Source organism: Eublepharis macularius, chromosome 10 (genome assembly GCF_028583425.1).
Source record: "Eublepharis macularius isolate TG4126 chromosome 10, MPM_Emac_v1.0, whole genome shotgun sequence".
NCBI lineage: Eukaryota > Metazoa > Chordata > Lepidosauria > Squamata > Eublepharidae > Eublepharis > Eublepharis macularius.
The window spans coordinates 96,375,748-96,398,313 of NC_072799.1; the positions used below are offsets into that span (position 1 = coordinate 96,375,748).

Consider the following 22,566-nt stretch of genomic DNA (forward strand, 5'->3'; position numbering starts at 1 on the left):
AGGTACCGATAAATCAGTCTGTTACACAGTTTTAGCCGGATCTTCTAGCACTCAATTCTCTGTTTGATTTGTCTGAATGTTGTAAATGTTGCTTCCTTTTAATGCTCAGCTTTATTCTGTCCCAGAAATGGGTCATCTGAAAGTAATCAAATATTCAATTATGGGCAATAGCATGCAAGCTTTCAAAATATCTTTCTTGCAGGGCTGTCATAAGACTAAATATACTTCCTTATACAATGGCCTTCTATCTCGTTAATTTTTTACTGTTCATCTTCTAATTGTGATTATTGTATCTAGAATCTCTTCAGGACTGTAAAATGGCTATGTAACAATAATTAGGAAGATTCTAGAGGAGGTCTAGTTCAATTTCTCTACAAAGATCCCCCCCCCCAATTTAATCTGGCAGCTGGAAGGTAGCAAATTCAAAATAAATGGAATATTTTGAGTGTCATTTTAATGCAATATAAACACATGCTGCAATATGTTTTTAAAATATCCCAAGCCCAATTCTAGTGTTTATATTCCTTTCGGCAACGAAACTGAAGGGGTTATCTTGAATTTAGTGGGAATTAAACTTACCACCAAGCAACTGTTTGTGTGGGGAAAGAGCTTCCAAGAGCCACACGAGTGCAAAAGGTCCTTAACAGCCTGGCACAACATGTGACTCACCAAGCCAAAGGCAGCCCATAAAGATGCAACGGGGCGTGGCCAGGGGCGTGGCGTTCTGTTTCTGCAGACCTGCACAAGCAGCGAAACCAGGAAGTTGGTGGCTGGGAGCTTCACTAAGGGCAGTCCTAAGAACACCTTCCTGACGGAGAGACGTCGGCAGGGTTCCTTCCGAGTGCGCCTGCTTATGATGGCTTCCTTGGCGAGCTCTGCGCTGTGCAGGCCTGTCATATAACGTGCCAAAGATTTTGACAGCACTGAAGTTTTTATTGAAACACATTTGGAAAACAGCACTAATTTTTAAAAAGTCACAAACAGTAGAGCTTCCAATAATTTATTACAAGCAGAAAAGGAAATGTTTGGTTTTACATGTTAGTATAAAACAGTTTACTCATTTTGGCAGGTGATCTGTTACTTAAGTAACGAGAATTTCCTTTTAAAAATGCTTAACAATTGTCCGTGCTGTAGTATGGTGAACATAAGGCATGAAGGAGAGCTTTTATATATGAATAACGTAAATAACATAAGAAAAGCAAATCTGTTAATTCTTTTTCAAAATGAGTGATACTGAAGCTCCGCATGACTCCTCTAATACACTTCTGACACGGATGGTGTTCCTTAGGATGAACAGGAGGGACTAAGGATCCCCAGGCAGGTATCAGCAGCGCACCTTTCCTCCCACTGTGGGACGCTGGGGCTCCTGGGGCTCAGGACCCCGTGACAGGAGGCCATTTTTAAGAAGCGGTGCCTGACATGTTTTCCCTGTAGCCACACAGCTGCTGCAGGGAATGGCTCAGGGGGACCATCGCGCAATGAGAGCAAGAACTCTTGCTTTCCCCTACACTCGTGCCCTGGGAGGGAGTTATTTGCCCCGCTTTGTAAACTGGGGCAACTCCCCTCAAGCTATTTGGATTCGGGAAAAGTCACATGACAACAACACCGGTATTTAAAAAATCACAAACAGTATGGCCTCCAATCATTCCCAGGACCTGACTGGTTAACAATTGTATTGCATAGTTTGGCCCTTATTCTGACTAGTTCTATTTAGAGGGAGCTGCCTTCCTTCCATTTCCTTAGCTGGGTCCTCTACTGGGTCTGTGACTCTCCCTGCCACGGTTATTAGTGAGTCCTGATCCCTGGAATTAGGTTTCTCTTCTCCTTAATTCACACCTAACATGTGGCCCAGGGACCTCCTGTAGTCTTTGATAGCTTCCTCTGCGATTTTGGGGACTTATTCCCTCCACCATCAAACTGTTAATTCTTTCCATAACTCCTGTTGTTTCCAGGAGGCAGAAGCTTGGTCAGTCCTTTTTACAGTAGTAAAAACCTCTCTAGAGATAGTATCTGGGTTTACTAAAGAATATCTTCATTCCCCACCTGTCTTTTGTCTGGCCTCGGACTGCAAGAAAAAGACGGTTTATAGCACTCATCTAGTACCACCACCCTCTAACAGAGATTGTTTATAAGAAAGGGTAGAGTCCACAACACTTCAGAGTAGTCTTCAAAGCCCAAATTATTCCAACCTGTTGGGGATTACTCAAACATTCCTGCCATTTGTCTATTTCACTGCCTTTTATACTCCCTGCACTACACACCTAGGTAGCATTATTTAGCATTAAGGCCAGCCCCAAATTCTTCTAAACAACAACAACAATATTCGATTTATATACTGCCCTTCAGGACAACTTAACATCCACTCAGAGCAATTTACAAAGTATGTTATTATTATCCTCACAACAACCACCCTGTGAGGTGGGTAGGGCTGAGAGAGCTCCGGAGAGCTGTGGCTGTCCCAAGGCCACCCAGATGGCTTCAAGTGGAGGAGTGGGGAATCAAACCTGGCCCTCCAGATTAGAGTCCCGCCACTCTTAACCACTACACCAAACTGGCTCTCTCTCAGTATTCGTTAATATTTCTTCTTGATGTGTAGGTTGAGCCAATTAATGTGTTAAAAAAGCAAAGCGAACCAAGGCTAAAACCTGCTGGAACCCTCTTCAGCAGAATCTCTACGAAAGTGAACAGGAGTTGCACAAGATCTGTTCTGGAGTATGTAAATAGGAATAGTTAAGGTTCAAAATAAAACATTAGTGAATAAGCAAACACCTGGTTTTTCCATAAAACAAATTCAAAATTGCTTCCATAAAGCAAGATTTCCAAATTTAAAAAGTTTAGGACAAAATCTGCATGCAAAAATGAACAGCTGTTCAGATATTACTTTAGAAGTTCACTCCTCAAGAAATAAACCATGAACAAAGGCCAAAAACAGAAGGCAAAGTTGGGATAGTAAGAAAAAGAATTATTTTCTCCCAAAACAATTATTCACACAAATAGGAATTTTGCTAGTTACCTTAAAGCTGTATTCACTGTACCAATCAGCCAAATTATGTCTTTGACCCAGTACAACCATTAAATAAACTAAGGTTCAGGGATCTGGAGTTTGCATTTGGGTATCCAAATTCAGTTTTGCAAATTCAGAGTGTAAGCTTTCGAGAGTCAGAGCTCCTTTCTCCAGCAGTTGCCACTGCAGTGTTGGTTTTACTCTCTCTTGCTCCTCTTTCCCGGTACATCTTTAAAAATACCAACTCTTCTCTCCTGCACACTTCCTCTGTGTATACGGCTCCTGTGGCGGCCATTTTGTGGTTGCACCCACCCCATGTCAGAACTCCAAAGGTGGCCCCACAGGCTCAAAAAGGCTGGGAACCCCTGCTGATAAGTGCAATGATAGCACAGAATCCAGCGGTGAGTGGATGCGGCTCAGGTTATTGTTAGAACAAGCCTGTGGAAATCCCCGAACTCTCTTTGGAAGTTCTGTTTGAGATAAGATTCTTATAGCGAGTTCATGGAAGTCCGAAGATTTTAAGCTGGGTTGGCAACGGTCTGCATTGATGGTGAAGCTGGTGGCGGAGGGGCTGTAGCGAAGGGAATGTTTATCTGTGAGAGAATGCAGAACATGTGGTCCCATGTGGTCCCACAGCAGACTTCTTAACACGGGTGAACACTATTTTGACATCTACATGGGGGCGGGGGGCGGGGGGCTTTGGCTTTTAATTTCCAACCCCGATTATTTTACAAGCTCAAACTATAGAAATGGAAGAAGACATTCTGAAGCTTGGCCAATCCAGCATTACTTAAATAAGTAAATGTGGGACCAGTCCTAAGCAGGTCTACTCCGAATCCTACTCAAGTCTATTCAACGGAGCTTTCCCCTGTGAAAATGTTCTTAGTGTTGCACTGCTAAATTCTTCAACATTGCACCGTCCTTACATTTCAAGAATGTTATTTTTCACACTATGACACAGTGATACACATTAGCTGGTTGATTTTAATTCATATCCATTACCCAGACTGTATAGTTTACAGTGTAATAAGAACTGTGTTTTAGGTATCAAATAGTAAGGGTTTGCTCTGCATTTAATTGAGTAGCAGCTCTCTTATTTATTTCCCTAAAGAACAAAGCACTAACCTACTTCATACATCATTTACGCCTTTTGGGCTAAATCTGTAGTAGGAACTGCGTCAAATAAGCAATCCACTGTTTTAAAGGGTTCTCTTACATCCCAAGATGTACAACATATTCCCGCACAACCTTTAGTTAAAAGATCACCCCAATTAAGGCTCTTTCTGGTAGTTCCTTCGGAGGATTAACTCTGTTCTGTACTGCAGGAGCTCATAAAGTCAGCGTACAAGAATTCTATTTTATATTTTAACAAATGATAGTTCTTATTAAATGAGATTAATGAAAGGCTCAATATTACACAATGTCTAGTAAGCCATTTCATTTTCTTAACGATCCCTTCTTGAAACTGGAGCTACAACTTTCTGATCTAAATAAACGGTTTAGCAAAATATTAATTTTAAGGGCATATGGAGGCCTCATTACACTACGTCCCACAGCAAAACCCTGAAGTGCACAGCAGCAACAGAAGTGTGTGTGGGGATGAGGGGAGCCTGTCACTTGGTGGCCCCTCACATACTGGTGACCACTATTAGGTGGTGGTAGTGGAAGTCGGGACTAAACCAGGAAGTGCAGGGGCCACTGCGGTGCCCTCTCTTTGACCCCCAGAGATCAGGGGGGAGATGACCAAATGATACCACTGATTCATGCCAGTCTCTGAACAACATAAATGACCTGTGGCTTTTCTTGTGGATCATCTGTCAAGGGAACACTGTTAGTAGTTCATGATATTGTGATGACAAAGACATTTTTGGCTATATTTGCGCTTACATTTTGTATAGGGCCAAAGTGCAGTAGTGGCAGAGCCTCCGCTTTGCATGTAGAAGGGCCACAATCCCTGGCAGCTCTAAAAGGATCCGGTAGCAGGTGATGGGAAAGAGCGTACCCGAGAGAAGGCAGCACTTAGCTTGACAGGCCAGTGATTTATTCCATGATCTATAAGGGAGCTTCATGTGTTCAAGCTAAAATGAGTGTGTTTTGGTCTAAAAATAAGGAACTTATCTGTAATAAAAATAAAACCCAATTCCCTGCCATATTCCTCCTCCCCTCTCCTCACCTGCATGCAGAAGATAGATAATAGTAACAATAACATTTGATTTACATACCACCCTTCAGGACAACTTAATGCCCACTCAGAGCAGTTTATAAAGTATGTTGTTGTTATCCTCACAACCACCACCCTGTAAGGTGAGTGGGGCTGAGAGAGCTCCAAGAAGCTGTGACTGACCCAAGGTCACCCAGCTGACTTCAAGTAAAGGACTGGGGAATCAAACCCGGTTCTCCAGATTAGAGTCCCGCCACTCTTAACCACTACACCAAATTGCCCCCCTCTGATTTTAAAGTTTTCTTACTCTACTGGCTCTTCTATCCTCAGATTCAGCAGCAGCAAGAAAATGCTTCATGTGCGGAGTACCCAGCTGTGGACTCACGTGAGATACTTATTCTGTAGCAGGCAACACCTTTCTGATGTCGCAGGCAACGGGCCAGGGCTAGTTTTCAAATTAGAATGTAAGTTGTTTACTACAGCAATGACTAAAGCAAATACACAATTGTAATAAACATGATTTCACCTTAAATTAATGCAAGGAATTGGAAAAAAAGATGTAATAATAATGCATTTAAAGAGTACTAATTAAATACTGAAGTGTTACTTGGTCTTGCATGTGCAAAATTGCATTTAGTGTTCTTAAATGGCTCCTGGGTGGCCTATCAGCTTCCTTTTTGGAATGTAAATGCAGCCAAGAGATCGGGCTGATGGTTCTTCCAAACGGGCGACAGTCACTGTTGCAATTTCAAACAATGAGCCTGGATATGGGAGATCTGGAGAACTGGAAGCAACAACTGGAAAGCATCCTGGATGTAAGCCGTGCTGTTGCACCCCTAACAAGAAAGGGAAATAGATGTCAGCAATGTATCATCATCATCATCATCATCATCATCATCATCATCATCATCATCATCATCATCATCATCATCTCTTTAATGGTTTAACGTTGCTTATCTTGAAATAAATGGAACCTGCTTTCAAATTAGGGTAGCACATCCAATTACAATTATTGAGAGAAACACAACAAACACAGGTCACATTTCGTTAGGGGTATGCAATTCGGGTTCAGTATTTGGTAAAAAATACCAAATTTTACCTGATTTGATAAAATTTGGTATTACTGAACTTAATTCTGTATTACCAAATAAATGTACATTTACTGAGTTTATTCGGTAAAATTTGGTAAATTTCGGGCATCACAGCTGGGCTGTTTCTTTGCTAAGGAAAAGCAAACAAACACTGCTTTCCCCCTTTTTTACCAGATGGGAAGGGGGAGAAGTGAGGGGGAGTGAATCAGAGGCAGAAGAAGGGAAGGGAGGGGACAATGTGAGTGGCCAACCCATGCAGCAGCTCTCCTTCTCTGGCCAATGGGATTCCTAAAAAAGGAGAGTGCCTTTTTAAAAATTGCTGCAGGGAGTTAACTTAGGAAGCTTGCCTCAGCCTCCATTTTGCTCTAGCCTGGAGAGAGAGAGAGACACTGCCCAGCTCCCTCTCTCTGTGGTCTGGGCTGGGACTCTGGCTGGCTGGCTTTGGACAGTGACTGCCTGGCTCCTGGACTAAGTGATTCCTGCCGCCGAGACCTGCACGTGGAGGACTTCATTCTGCCACTGCACCAGAGAACTGCACTGTACTTGAGCACTGGTTTATAATAATAATAATAATAACATTCAATTTACATACCACCCTTCAGGACAACTTAATGCCCACTCAGAGCAGTTTGTAAAGTATGTTACTATTATCCCCACAACAATCACCCTGTGAGGTGGGTGGGGCTGAGAGAGCTCCAGAAAGCTGTGACTGACCCAAGGTCACCCAGCTGGCTTCAAGGGGAGGAGTGGGGAATCAAACCCGGCTCTCCAGATTAGAGTCCCGCGCTCTTAACCACTACACCAAACCAAACTGGTTTGAGAATCGTTAGACTCACCGGGTTTTTAATCTCTTTGGAGGAGGCGGTTGGCCTGGTGTCTAGGAGGGATAGGAGGGAAGGGAAAAGTGTCTTTTAGTTTGCATTTTAAAAAGTACTTTTTTGTTGTGTGTGTGTTTATGAGGGGCTTTGGTTGGGCTTTTAGTTTACATTTTAAAAATGTGGGGGGGCTTTGGTTGGGGGGGCTTTCGTTTGGCTTTTACTTATTATATTTAGTGTTTATTTTGCTGTTCTTCTGGGGGGGGGCTTCTGTTTTATCCTGTTGGGGTGCTTTGTTTTCTGTTTTATATTTGCTTGTTCTTCTGTGGGGGGAGGGTGTGTTTTTTTCATGTCGTGGGTGTTTGATCTCCATCTGAATATAGACAAAGGCCATGCCTCCTGACTGCTTCTATTGGATCTGTCTGCAGCCTTTGACACAGTAGACCGTGCCATCCTGTTGAGGTATTCAGAAACAGAAGTGGGCATCAAAGGATGTGCCCTGGACTGGTTTAAATCATTTCTCTTGGAGTGGACTCAAAGGGTTGCCATCGGAGATCAGCTATCTCCAGAATGGGAACTATCTTGTCGGGTTCCACAGGGCGCAATCTTATCTCCCATGTTATTCAACCTCTACGTAAAGCCTTTAGGAGAACTCATTCGCAGCTATGGAGTGGGATGTCATCAATATGCAGATGACACTCAACTCTACATCTCGCTTTCCAGGTCCCCACAGGATGCAGTGGAAATCTTAGATCACTGCCTGACAGCCGTGGTGAAATGGCCGAAAAACGACAAATTGAAATTGAACCCAGTCAAGACTGAAGTGATGCTTGTTGGGAAGGCAGAGAACTTGAAGGACATTGTACTCCCCACTTTCGATGGGGTTCGTCTGACCCTTGCAGACTCAGTTAAGAGCCATGGGGTTATACTGGATCCAGCGCTACTACTAGAAAAACAAGTTAAGGCAGCTGCAAAAAATGCTTTCTACAACCTCAGTCTAGCCTGGAAGACGGCTTCTTATCTTGACACGGCCGACCTGGCCACTTGGATCCAGGCTATGGTAACATCAAGGCCTGACTACTGTAATGCTCTATAGCCTCCCATCTAAGTTAACTAGGAGGCTCTAATTAGTGCAAAATGCTGCAGCTCGATTGTTATCAGGAGTGAGCATGAGCCTAAACATCACTCCCAACCTACAGTCACTCCACTGGCTACCCATCGTTTACCATGCTCAGTTCAAGGTATTAGTTATTATATACAAAGTTCTTCATGGCTTCGGTCCAGCATACCTATGGGACTGTCTCCCTTCCTATGTTCTTCCATGGCAGCTTCGCTCATCTGAACAGGTGCCAGGCTGCACATGGGTGAAGTCAGCAGCAGCCCATACAAGGGCTTTCTCTATGGTGGCCCCGATCCTGTGGAATGACCTGCCTGAGGAAGTCAGAAGAGCCCCCACTCTCCTGGCTTTCCATAAACGATGCAAAACTGAACTATTCAAAAACGCTTTTTACTCAAATGGGAGGGCAGTATCGTAGGGATGGGGTCTCAGATGCTTCACTAACGAGTTGGGGATCATAGACTTCATCACCATTTTTGCCTCATATATTATCTGCTGATTTAAATATGTACTTCTATGAACAACCAGCACTCCATGTTGTTTAATGTTAGTCCTAGAATTGATTGTTTTGCTTCAGTATTTTCTACTATGTCTTGTATCCTTGCTAATGCTATGTCTTTAAACTTGTATCTGTTTACCTTATGGTATTGTACTGAGATGAACTTACTTGATACTGATTGTATTAACCTCATACTGTGTAATCCGCCTTGATTCTCAGTGAGAAAGGCAGACTATAAATGACATAAATAAAAATAGTCCTTTGGGATGGGCTGTTTCCCCCTGCTGTTGGGACAGCACTTTATAGTAGTTTGGTTGGTGTTTCCATTTTCTGTTGGCATAGAGGCTTGGGAATATGGAGATTGGAGGTGGCTGGGGGTACCTTCTTGAGGGGGGATCTAATCTTCATGAAACTTGTGGAGTCTTTAGAGGACAGTGAGGAGTAGGTCCTCTGCAAATTTGGTGAAATTTGGTCAGAAAATGACTCCTGTGAGAGGGTATGAAGAAGAGAGCGCTGCCTACGTTATTTCCTGTGCACTCTGCATTGAAATTGCAGTGAGTGTGTGCTGTACAGACACATTTTACTTTTGTTTTTAAATTGGTTTTATGATTGTATTATAATGCTCTGCATTTAATTGTTAGCTGCCTTGGTGGCCTGGATTATGGGATTTCCACAAAAGCTCCTATGAATATTTAACTCAAAATGGAAAGAAAATATAGTTCGCTTTTTGAAGGAATGGTGGACTGGAAATAACAGTTCAGAGAGAAGCTCTGGTTATTTATGAACAGGGAAAACATTACTCAAGACCAGTATCTACTGCAATATATTTTTGAGTAAGAAAACAAAGCAAACTTCCTGAACAAAATATAAATTGTAATGTAATTCTTTTTCATAGTTATAAATTGCTGAGAAGAGGCATTTCACTTCTGTTTTAGAAACATTTCCAAAGAGCTTCAGAAAGTGTAATAAGAACGCTATGACTAAACTTTTGCAGATGGCTGACAACGCGTGAAGCGATGCTGTTTATGAAATAGCACCGAATTACACTGACATAACCATTAGGTTTTATAGCACTTTATAGACACATAAATGCACGTACAGTCTAATTTGAAAATGACTGCAAAGTGGTTCCTCATATAAAGTAGCTATATGCTTACCTCTAATAGTACGCTATTGACCATTGGATTAAGGACTTCTGCTTTTTTGTTGCTCTGTTGAAAATGAAAACGTGGACAAGGTTTAATGCTCGGACTATGCTGAAAGAATGTAATAAAACAAGGTGGTTTTTTGCTTTAACTGTGTGTTGGCTTGGAATATTGATATTCTGAAGGCACTGTAGCAATAAAATACACATGTTCAAGATCAAGGCTTTTTTCTGGGAAAAGGGGTGGTGGAACTCAGTGGTGGAACTCAAGACTGCACAATGATGTCACTTTGGGTCAGCTGGAACAAGGGGGGAGTTTTTTAAAGTTTAAATTGCCCTCGGCGCAAATGATCACATGGCTGGTGGCCCCGCCCCCTGATCTCCAGATAGAGGGGAGTTTAGATTGCCCTCTGTGCTGCTGAATGCGGAGGGCTGAGCGGCGCGGAGGGCAATCTCAGCTCCCCTCTGCCTGGAGATCAGGGGGCGGGGCCACCAGCCATGTGACCATTTTCAAGAGGTGCCGGAATTCTGTTCCACCGTGTTCCTGCTGAAAAAAAGCCCTGTTCAAGATGAACTATAAAAAACATTTTATTAGTATTGAAAAAAGTAAAACAAACATGCCAAAACCTTTTAAAAAGGATAATTTTCTAAGGGGAAGAAGGTTAAAGATGCTTTTTTAAGCTATTGGGCCTAGTCCAAAGTTGAAACGAATGTGACAATTTAATTGCAACTAAAGTTCCATTAATTTCAACAAACACAACAACTTTCAACAGACCCAACAAACGTCCCCTACTTTGGGGCCTCTGGGCACAACCAAAGCAAAGTTAGCTAGATTTAAATTGTACTGATATTTCTGGATTGTGAAACTGTAGCAGAGGCCTCCCCCAGTACTACATGCACTTCACTTTTTCTAAGCTGTGCATCTTGCAGTCCGCTGTTGCCGTGGCTTTCACAGAAATGTTGTCACTTCTTCTGTTGTTTATGCCTGCGTTTAGAATCAGTTACTTCAACTCATTTTCTCAGCTTTTCCAATAGATTAGAGCTTGGCTCTGAGAAATTAAATTTAACCATTCTCCCCATCCTGCCCTGTACCATTTTTCGGATCTAAGGGCCAAAACACACAAGACGCACAGCTGAGTGTCAGATCCTACAAGGATCCCTGGGAATTGTAGTTTAAAAAAACAGCCACACAATATGAATCTCAGCTCAGCCAGGGAGAAACTGGAGGGACTTTTTTCTCTCATACACACTCTCTCTTTCAAAAATCTCCAGGAGCTCAGGATGGGGGTGGGGGAGGTTGGGAACAACGTAACAAGAGGCAGGGAAAAAACCAAGGTGTTTTGCGAGCAAGAGAGAAACCCAGTCCCTCCCATTCTTCTTCTCCCAGCAGGGTCCTGTTATATCCACCCCCCACCAGTCTTTGAGCTCCTGAAGGAAAACCAGCTGATTGGGTTTTCGAAGGAGAGAATCTCTCCAGTCAAGCACCTGTTCTTTGCAAGAAAATCCATTTCGTTCGGTTTTCCTCCAGTTGCTTGGAGAGAGGAGGGGGTAAGACTACCACTCCCAGGAAAGCTTGCAGGACCAATCAAGTGCTTTTCACGTGTAATTCATCTTGTGTATTTCCACTCTAAATCTCTCCTCTTGAAGTTTAATGGGCCAAACCGTGCTCCCCCATGAAAAAATGGCTTAAGCCCTGTCACCATGTCTGACAGTTACAGCAAAAACAAGGTGGCAACTTCAATCCTAACCTCTGCACACAACCTTTTTAAGCCTGCAGAAGTCTGACACAGTGTGATGAGAACAATAACAAAATGGTTGCCACAGGAAGCGGAACCAACCAGAAAATGTCAGGGAGCGAGTTTATGCACAGCCAAAACAGTAACTCTTCAACATTTCAGGTCGAAACTCTGTTTAGCAGGATAATTTTTAATCTGCACAGCCAATCAGATATCCAGGGGTCAATCAGAAGACCTGCTAAACAAAAGCCCCACAGGGCCCCCACCCACTTTCTAAAAACATTTGATGGGTGCCAGGGAAGGTGTCAGCGGGCTCCATGGAGCCTATCGGTACCACATTGGGGATCTCTGCTGTAATGTTTAAAGAGGCCATGTATACACTGTTCCTTGTAACTGATGTGAAGCACATTCTTCTTTTATTTCTGCTCTCTTTCTCCAACTTCCTTACATTCTTCTATTGCTTTTCCTGCATCAGATTTTATGATAGTAAACTTCTCAGGCTAGGACCATGCCTTTTTGTTGTTACTCTGTAAATAACCATACTCCTTGAGAGCACTATATAAATAAACTAGCCACAAAGCCCGTTGTGGGGGAAAAATACAACAGGCTCTAGAAAGGGGAGGGCGGGCAGGCAGGCATTCGCTCCTCCTCCGACACTGATACCAGCTGGTGAAGGAGGGGGTGGGCATTGTCATCTACTCCTGGTGTTTTTCAGGACTGAGAACCATGCTCTATTCATTCTTAAGGTCTCTTCTTTCCTGTTGAAATTGTGCTTATGCTTATGAATTTCAATGGCTTCCCTGTGCAATCTGACGAAGTAGTTGGAAGTGTTGTCCAGTATTTTAGTGTCCTGGAATAGGATACTGTGTCCTGTTTGAGTTAGGCTATGTTCAGCCACTGCTGATTTTTCCGGATGGCCAAGTCTGCAGTGTTTTTCATGTTCTTTTATTCTTGTAAAGAAAGCTGACAGGAAAAAAATTGATTCATTTGAAATGTGATGCTTGAGGAGAGTTTTGCGAATACCCTGGACAGCCAAAGAGACAAATAAGTGGGTACTAGAACAAATAAAGCCTGAATTCTCCTTAGAAGTTAAAATGACAAGACTAAAGCTATTGTACTTTGGTCACATCATGGGAAGCCAAGATTCTCTGGAAAAGTCAATAATGCTAGGAAAAGTGGAAGGCAGTAGGAAAAGAGGAAGACCTAAAACGAGGTGGCTTGACTCAATAAAAGAAGCCACATCCTCCAGTTTGCAGTATCTGAGTAGGTCTGTTAGAGATAGAATGTTTTGGAGGTCTTTCATTCATAGGGTTGCCATAGGTTGGAAACAACTTGACGGCACATAAAACACACACACACTCACCAAATTGGGAGGAGTGGCAAACACCCAAGAAGAAAATTCAACAAGACCTGAATACTCTGGAGAAGTGGGCGGTGGTGAACAGGATGCAATTCAACATAGAGAAGTGCACAGTATTACATCTGGGCCACAAAAACGTGAAGCACAAATACAGGATGGGGGATACACTTCTAGGTAGTAGTATATGCGAAAGAGATCTTGGGGTAAGAGTGGACTGTAAACTAAATATGTGCAGTCAGTGTGACGGGGTGGAGAAAAGGCAAACTCAGTCTTGGGTTGCATCAAAAGGGCCATAGTGTCGAAATCACAGGAGGTCATAGTCCCCCTTTATACTGCCTTGGTCAGGCCGCACCTGGAGTATTGTGTGCAGTTCTGGAGGCCTCACTTCAAAAAGGATGTGGACAAAATTGAGAGGGTGCAGGAGAGAGCGATGAGAATGATCAGGGGTCTGGAGACTGAGCCCTACAAGGAAAGGCTGAAGGCCTTGGAAATGTTTAGTTTTGGAAAAGGAGATTGAGGGGGGACATGATTGAAAGGCTGTCATCTGGAGGAGAGCAAGGAGCTGTTCCAGTTGGCAGCAGAGGGTAGGACTCGAAGCAACGGGCTTAAATTACATGCACAAAGGTATTGGCTGGATAGTAGGAAAAACTTTTTCACGGTCAGAGTAGTTCAAAAGTGGAATCAGCTGCCTAGGGAGGTGGTGAGCTCCCGTTCACTGGCACTTTTCAAGAAGAGGCTGGATGAATCTTTGTCAAGGATGCTTTAGGCTCATCCTGCATTGGGCAGGGGGTTGGACTAGAAGGTCTGTATGGCCCCTTCCAACTCTGTGATTCTGAAATGCTAATAGCTCTGGAGGAGGTGGAAAAGGTTGCTAAGGTGCTCCTGAGGTCTGCAAAAAATTGCACTGTAGTACAAACAGAAGTGAAGAAAGCAAACATACTGGTTTATTTCCTGTACATCTAGACTGTCTTTCCACACTAAAGTCCTCAAAAACATAAGGTTCCTTACAGAAGAACAGGTGTTCCATTGCACAAAGCCATGTAGAGCAGCAGATGTATATTTAAGGTACATTAAAATTGGAGTGTGTAGTACCTCATTCAGCTCTTTCAAAGATAAATGTTGTCCTGTTAATAACAAATTATAATAGCAACTGTAGCACTGTACAGTCCCATGAACCCAACTAATTTAGAAGAATGAGGCCTTATTTGTCTGAAATATAGCGAACAAGACATTTTAAGCAGGAGGGGGGATGAACAGGGAGAATCCTAAGAACTGCATTTACCACGATCTGTTCTTAAGGAAGGTAAAGGACAAAGCTGCAACCACTAAAAAAACTATGGGCCATTGCTACATTTTATGGTCTTGTAGAGAAAGATGTTTATAAATGCACTGCCTATACCTACACTCTGTAATCCACCTTGAGTCTCAGCAAGAAAGGTGGACTACAAATAAATAAATATTCGATCCTCAAAGGACACAGAATTCCAACAGAGCCACCCTAAGCATAACCCTGATGAGGATTTGACTGCAGCATCCCTAATTGCTTGTTCTCTTGCTCAGCCAGGCTATGAGACTTTAATGGGAAAGTATGGCAGTGGTAAGTGCTATCAAGCCATAGCTGATTTATGCTGACCCCTTGTGGGGTTTCCATGGCAAGAGACGAACAGAGGCGGTTTGCCACTGTCTGCCTTTGCAGCCCTGGTCTTCACTGGAGGTCTCCTCTCCAATTACTAACCAAGGCCGACCCTGCTTAGCTACTGAGATTAGACTTGCCTGAGGGAAAAGGAAAAATAAGGGATAAAGGAAATTGCATCATAACTTACCCCAACTGCAGTTAAAGAATCAGAAAATTTTGTCGATAGTGATGACACTTCATTGCACATGGCACTTGTCAAACTGTTAAAAAAAAAACCGGAAACATTATTAAAATATTCACTTGCCCAACCTTTGCTAGTAGACCACTGAGTATTTTTAGTGCTGTGAACATTTCACTAAAACTTAGACTAACAGCCCAGTCCTGAGTGCGGAGACCGAAAGTGCCCCGGGAGTGGTCAAAGGGTTATGCCACCATAACTGGGACTTATGTGGGTGTAACCCCTCTGCTGGCGGATGGGCGAGGCACGCCACTGCCGCGAGATGCCGCTGGCGGCCATGCTTGGCGGCCGAATGGAGGGGCGAGTGTGGCGCAACTCCCTGTGCTGGAGAGTGGGCCAGGAGTTAAGTGGCTTCCTAAGGCCCTCTGGGCCTGGCCACGCCCCCTGAAGTGGCGGAAAGCAACGCCCTGAAAAAAGGTGGTGCAGCCCATAGGCACCCATTGAAGCAAAATCCTGATTCTCCACCACAGCTCCCAGACCCGCCCACATGGCCCAGCAGAGCATAGGATGGCAACTACTGCCGGGACCAATCGGTGTGTGACCTCATGATGGCTGAGCCCCCCCTCCCCCACACCCAAACAGCTTCCTGGGCACCCAACATAACTTCTAGCCAGGCCACACATGAACCCAGGTAAGTAGGGAAGTGACAGGAAGCTTTGCCCGGCAGCCCCTACCGTGGAGACAGGATGCAAGGCATGAGAGGATGCTCATGGTAGTGGGGCACGAGTGCACTGGGGGGACTTTGTGAAAACCAGGGAGTTCTCTGCATCCACCCAAGGGAAGATGAGCAAAGTCCAGAGTGTTTGACTAACAAACATTACCCAAGTTCTCTTGTAGGCTATTTAACTCCTGAGTACCGGCTTGTGAAGGGGCGAGGGCATACCAACAGTTAAGAAGAAGCTGGGGCAGTGCCCACCCCGGCTCACTCATTTGCACCAGCTGCACCCCTCCCCTCTCCCACGCCCTCCACTGCGGCAGTGCCTACCCCTTCCGGATGAAGTTGCCCAGGTAACTGCTCTCATTTGGGGGGGTCCCTCCATCGTGCCCCCCAGCAGAGGAGGAAGGGCGGCTGCAGGTTGCGGTGACGAGGTGTTTGCAACTCTCTATTGATAGCGAGTGTTCAACCCCTTGATTGTTCCCCTAACAGAATCAGACCCTCCTGATGAGGAGGACTTTTTCGACAGAGGGACACGCTCCATCTGGTTCAGCCTGCAGCTGTGGGAATGGAGCTGCTACTGCGCCCACCCGTGGACACCCTCCCCAAACGTGGCAGACTGGGCCGGGACTTGGCCAAGGCCGGGCCCCATGCCACACATCTGTTTCCCTTTCAGGCAAGTTGCAGTTCATCAGGGAGGCTGCGGAGCAAGGCTGTACCCGGCCTCTGAGATCCACCTTAACTGCCTGTCAGAGACTGCCAACTTAGATCTCAAGTAACTTCACTGCATGAGTCCAAGGACGCATGCGTTAAAGTTTTTATTGATAATCTAAGAGCTCAGCACAGCAGATATTTCTTGTCAGGAATGCCTGTCCCCTCCCGCTGCTAAGCATTAAACCCTTCAAGCACAACCCACTCTACTTCCCCCCCTTGACTAAGTTCTAAGTTCCCATCTATGTTCCCAGCAACAGAGAGTAAAGTGCGAGAAAGGAAACTGCCCCTCAGGTCCACCCCAGGGAGCAGTTCCCCAGGGCTCCCCACATCTCAACCTCACTCCTTTGAGAGCGAGACGATGACAGAATATCTTGGTTCCGACGGCTGCACAAACCACATTTGCTCCCTTCCCAGCCTGGAAGAACTGGAGGCTCTTCTTGCCCGGGCTGGCCCTGCCCCTGCAGCCTCCCTTCCCCTCTGCCTGTCAGGAGGGTGGGGTGGGCTGTGTCTCAGGGCCGGCCTCACCATCACGACCGTGGACTTGGCCACCTACCCGCCGCTATTTCAAGGCTGGGCACCGGCTCCCCCTGACTGTGGAGGCCAAGGCCAGACCAGTTGCGCTGGTCACCCTGCTTGTCCAGCACCCAGCTGGGTGCACAGGCTCCCTCAGCTCCCCCTTGTTACTTTGGGGGAAATCTCATGACCTCCCCGCGGTCCTCCCAGGCTGGGTTTGCCTGCAACGCCCCTGGCAGGTGGCAGTCCCTGTGGGCCGGCCTGGGTTGTGGCTGTTTGACTCCAGCTGGGTAGGCGAGGCGGGCCAGGCCCATGTCAGGCTCACTGGATCCTGAAGATCACGGCCTGGCTACGGGCTACGTCATCTCTCGCCCCTCCCATGGCTGTCAGGAGGCCGCAGCAGCCATTGGCTGACCAGGGGAGGGGATGGTGGTGGGAGGCCTGCGGGCCACATCTTGGTGGGGCCACCTCGTCCCTTTCCAGCCTCCGCTTCTAGCGCTGCTTGTCCGCCAATGTCCACAGGGAGTGGCCGAGCAGCACCGCAGCCGCTCCAACGTCCAGCCACCATTGCGGAACTGACCCTCTGGATGGGGCTGACCTGCTGCTCTTTTGATCAACAGGGACCGCGTGCTGCATTTTTGTAAGTATCAAGAGCACGGAACAGAGCACAAGCAACCAATTATTGCTATGGAAACTGGTGGCATAGAAACACCGAAAAGTCACCTTTGCGGCAAAAAAAAATGTGTCACTTGGTCCAGTTAACTGAGAATTTCTACACAAGCCTCAATGAAATGCTGGGCAGTTTGTATAAAAGCATGCAGTGTGCTCTGGGCATGTCCATACAGCAGACATAAAATGGGCTAACAGCTCTTGGAATGAGCAGCTCTGTGAGAGGGCCTGGGGGAAGCCTGACAAAAATTTTTAGCGTCTCACTGACATCCAATTCTTTGAATGCGTTGGGAGACACCACTGATGCAAACTGGTAGTACAGACAGGGCCTCGCATAGGCTTGTGATTCAAAGATCAGTTACACTACATGGGAGGGAGGACTAGATGACCATTTGCTCCCAGGCAGCCCCCTCCCTCAAGGCCTCACCACAAGAGGGAGGGGCGCATGAAGGCACTCGGGATCCTCCTCCTCCTCTCTGCCACTCCTCCTCTGAGCTGAGCAGTGAGAGAACCGGCCTGTCCTCTCCCTCTTTCAAAGGCAACGCCTCAGGCGCCACACCCTCTTCACCCTCTCCGGAGTGGCCCTCAAAACCTCGGTCCTGGGCTGCTGCCTCTGCCCCCACCCCTGTGCAGCTGACCAGTTGGGCAGCCCAAGGACCTGCTTTCCATGCCACTGAGCAGCTGGGTTGGGAAGCCCTAAAAGGGGTCCGTTTTCCACCAGCTGGCCATTGGTGCCACACAACAGCTGCCAACTGGAGGCAGAGCCCACCCCCTTGGACTGTCCGGGCGCCTCCTGTCGGACTCTGCGAGGCCTGTTGGGAGTCTGTGCGGCTCTGATGCTAGAAGCTGTCCTCTGCCTGGAATGTGACAGCCTGCTGTGATCTCTTTCTCAGCCTGCGGTTTCTCTTTCGCTTGAGAGGCCGGGCCTCCTGGCCTTGGAGCGCCTCACACATCATCTCCGCTGTGTCCTGCTGCTCATTTATTAAACTTCGCTGTTTCCTGAAGTGGGGGTGGGAACTCTGGGGCTGGGCTTGGAATCTTATATACATTAAGTGCTTGTAGAGAAACGCCATTCCTGGCAAGGAGTGTAATAGGGAATGAACTAGGTAGTTTATCAAATAAAATGATGCAGTGAATTCTTTGAGAGTTACTTGGCAGAACCTCACATGGACCTGTCGCTATAAAAATGCTTAAAACGGAGGTCAGCAGCTATAGAAGCACAATGTCACAGCAATACAAGCAGACATAAGAACAGCACAGATGCTCAAGAGAAAGACCGAGATCCTCAACTGGCTTCTGCAGTGAACTTCCCAAAGGAAGGATTAAATAAGCACTTAAACATGAAAGAACAAGAACAAAAATATATATTCACGTGGTTAGAACTTTTGCCTGATCCAAGGCTGGCTTTTCCATTTCTTGGTCATGAAGAATTAATTCTGCCAGCTTGTGGAGCTGCTCAATGCAACGGGCTGTCACCTCTGCAAGACTTTCAATAGACAACATGTAAATTTCCTGGAATGAAATGCAAAAGGGCAGTAATAATAAATTCTAGGGTTTAACCAAGATGCTTTAAATGCAATGTACCCCAACAGTAACATCAGTGCAAGTGAGTCATGAAAATATAATGGCACGTGCTGTTCGAACTTAATTAAAAGCATAAGAGAGAGCCAGCGTGGCCTAGTGGTTAGTACACTGGGATCTGGAGAACCAGGTTTGAACCCCCACTCTGCCTGGAAGCTTGCTGGGTGACCTCGGGCCAGTTACGTACTCTCAACCTAAGCAACCTCACAGGGATGTTGTGGGGATAAAATGCAGGAGAGGAGAATTATGTAAGCCACTTTGGGTCCTCAACGGGGAGAAAGGTGGCATATAAATAAAGTAAATAAATTTAAAAAAGCAAACCTCAGATCTCCTCATCAATTCTGGCAGAAGTAGCAAAGGACATTTTCTTTCAGATTAGGTTTTTTTTTCAGAAATAAAACTACTGCTTTGGACAAACAAAGTGGTTTTGTTTTCACTTCACACATTAGCTTCGCTGAGGTCTCCCCTTCCACGCCTGGCCCCATGCCAGCAGGCCGGGCTTCTTACCCACTTAAAGTATGAGAACAGGCTGAGAGCGTTTCGGCCCCAAGGTCGGTAATTATTCGCTTTACCGTTAACAATGAAGTTCTAGAAACAGCAGGTCCAAAGGGAGACGCCCTGTCCTTTCTGAAAATTCCTTTCACTAAGAAGATCAGGTGGCTTCACACTTCTTTTTTTTTTTTTTTTTTTGATTTTTTAAACTTTTATTGCAGATAAACCATTACAACATACAAACGTACACATATAAGTCAAAACATTAACCAGTACAAAACTATTGTGATACAGGAGGGAGTTAAGTACATACAGTTAAGAGCTATGTAGTTCAACAAAACATATAAGCTATAATGTAAAGGTTCTAGAGAGAGTGATTGTTTGAAGTATTTTTGATCTAGGCTGGATATTATTTTTATCAACATATTCAAAGAATGGAAGCCATTTTTCCATGAACTTGGAATTCACAGGAAACTGTTCAGCTATGTAAAGGTCATTATGGGTTTTTTCCATTATGAAGTGATTCCACACTTTTTCAAGCCATGAATCTACAGAGGGTGCATGATCTTTCTTCCAGACCAACGCTATCTCATTCTTTGCTACTACGAAAAGGGTTGCAAACAATTCTTTTCTAATCATAGGTATAGCTAAGTCATCCCATTGATCTAAAAAAATGATTTTGGGATCCAAAGGGACTTCATATCCTGTAATTGTTCTGATTGATTCAGTCACTTTCTCCCAATAGCTTTTAATAAAAGGGCAGCCCCACCAACAATGGGCAAACGTGCCCGTCTCTCCACAGTTTTTCCAGCATTTTGGGGAAGCTGATGGATATATATAGGATAGTCTCTTAGGCGTAAAATACCACCTGTGAATAATCTTAAATGTTTGCAGCTTAGTTAGGGTAACATTTGATCTAAATATAGTTGAAGTCCAAATCTTATTCCATGTCTCAAGAGATTGATCTATATTACAATCTTTGGCCCAGCTGGATTGGCAAAGAATTTGCTTTTTGTTCAGTGTGTTCAGTAATGTAGTGTAAAGTATGGAGATCATTCCTTTTTTTTGAACTGTATAAGATCGTATTATCATTTCAAATTCCGTCAGGGGAGTTTTCATTATTGATTTTATGCCTATTTGTTCCATCATATTTTTAATCTGTAAGTATCTAAACCATAACAGTTTTTGCATTAATTTGTCTTCTATTTCTGATTTCTCCATCAGGCCTGAATTTGTAGCTATATCAATTAATCTTGTCATCTTAGCCTGTTGAAATATATTTATGAAATCTGATTCTTGACCTGGAGGGAACCAAGACTGATTAACAAATGAGGAGAATCTGGATTTTTCTGGAATAAGTTTAGCTTTAAATTTGTCCCATGTCTGCAAAATTGCTAATAAAAACGTATTTTTGTTAATGCTTTTGGGTCTATTTATTTGTTTGTTCCATATTAAATCATTGAAGGAGAATTTATCCAATTGAGTATTGAAAAGGGTAATCCATTCTGCTGTAGTTTCCACAGAGATGAGTTGGAGTAAGTTTAGAAGTCTAATTGCTGCTTGGTATAAATTGAGATCTGGGTAATTAAAACCTCCGTCTCTAGATTTTCGTCTCAATGTGGAATAAGAAATTCTTGGGTGTTTGTTTTGCCATAAGAAACTATTGATCATTGTTTGCCATTGAGTAATTAGCGTTATGGGAATTGTTATTGGGATTGCTCTGAAAACGAAAAGAAACTTAGGTAATATAAATGATTTTATTAGATGGAATCTATCGAACCAGCTAAGTTTTAGTTTATTCCAATTGACGATATCTGCTTTAATTTGGTTAGCTATTCTTTGGTGATTCAATTTGATAAGGTCGTTTATTTTGGAAGTAATATTAATGCCAAGGTAAGTTAAATGATTTGAGGCCCATTGATATTTATACTGTTTACAGATTATGTTTTCAGTACTTTTAGAGAGATTGATAGGAAGGATTTGTGATTTTGATTGATTAACAATCAGGCCAGATATAGAACCAAATTCAGTTAACAAGGGGTGGAGATATGTCATTGAGCTTGTTGGGTTAGTTAAATAAATTAGCATGTCATCAGCGAAAAGTGAGATTTTAAAGGAACTATCTTTAGTAGGGATTCCAAGTATATTTTCATTTTCCCTTAAAGCTACTGCGAAGGGTTCCAAAGCTATAGCAAAGAGCATGGGAGATAGCGGACAGCCCTGTCTAGTGCCTCTATTAATTACAATTTTTTCTGAACGTAGACCATTAAGTCTAATGTTAGCTGTAGGTTGCGAATATATTGCTCCAATAGTGTTTAGGAATTTCTCACCAAAGCCTAGAAATTGAAGGGTGCTACATAAGTATTTTTTCTCAACCGAATCAAATGCTTTTTGGATATCTAAAGAAAGAAACAATGCTTCAGTCCTGTTATTTTTGCAATACTCAATCAAATTTAAAGTTTTATAAATATTGTCTGTGATTTCTCTTTTGGGTATAAAACCTGCCTGATTATGATGGATATAATTGCTTATCAATGAGTTTAAACGTCGGACCAATATAGATGTAAATAATTTATAGTCATGATTGAGAAGTGATATTGGTCTGTATGAATCAGCTTTTGTTGGGTCTTTTCCTTGTTTATGTATAACTACTATATCGGCCATATTCCAAGTAGGCGGTAATTTACATTCATCCAAAACTAAATTGCAAGTATTAGTTAGATATTGAGCTAGCAATGTAGCATATTTTTTATAGAACTCTGATGGGTATCCATCAGGTCCCGTGGCTTTGTTATTTTTGGCTAACTTAATTGCTTCTAGGGTTTCCTGTAAGGAGATAGGTTTTTCTAAATTTAATCTATGGTTCTCTTCCAATTTCTTTACATTTTTAAGTGAGTGTAGAAAATCCATAATCTTAGTTTGTTTGGGGTTTATTGATGAATACAAATTCGTGTAAAATTCTCTAAATACTTGCAAAATTGATTTGGAATCATGGCGATTTATTTTGTTTTCATCTTGGAGTAGGTGAATGTTATTTTTCATATTTTTTTGTTTTATTTTATTCGATAGAGTTCTTAGGGCTTTTGGGGTATTAAACCAATATCTTTGCTTAGACTTAATTAAACTTCTATGTACACTGTT

The 22,566-nt window shown here is 43.9% G+C and overlaps 1 protein-coding gene across 1 annotated transcript in view; it reads right to left on the reverse strand.

Moving 5' to 3' along the window:
- Positions 1-912: 912 nt before the first annotated feature.
- The window catches only part of FAM114A1 (family with sequence similarity 114 member A1), a 73,850-nt gene continuing 52,196 nt past the window's right edge, over positions 913-22,566 (reverse strand). The window contains exons 12-15 of the mRNA XM_054990678.1: positions 18,725-18,864; positions 14,751-14,823; positions 9,845-9,898; positions 913-6,001 (exon numbers count right to left, since the gene is read on the reverse strand). Of these exons, the coding sequence (XP_054846653.1) occupies positions 5,900-6,001; positions 9,845-9,898; positions 14,751-14,823; positions 18,725-18,864 (369 nt within the window). The 3' untranslated portion in view covers positions 913-5,899. The remainder of the gene's footprint in view (positions 6,002-9,844; positions 9,899-14,750; positions 14,824-18,724; positions 18,865-22,566) is intronic.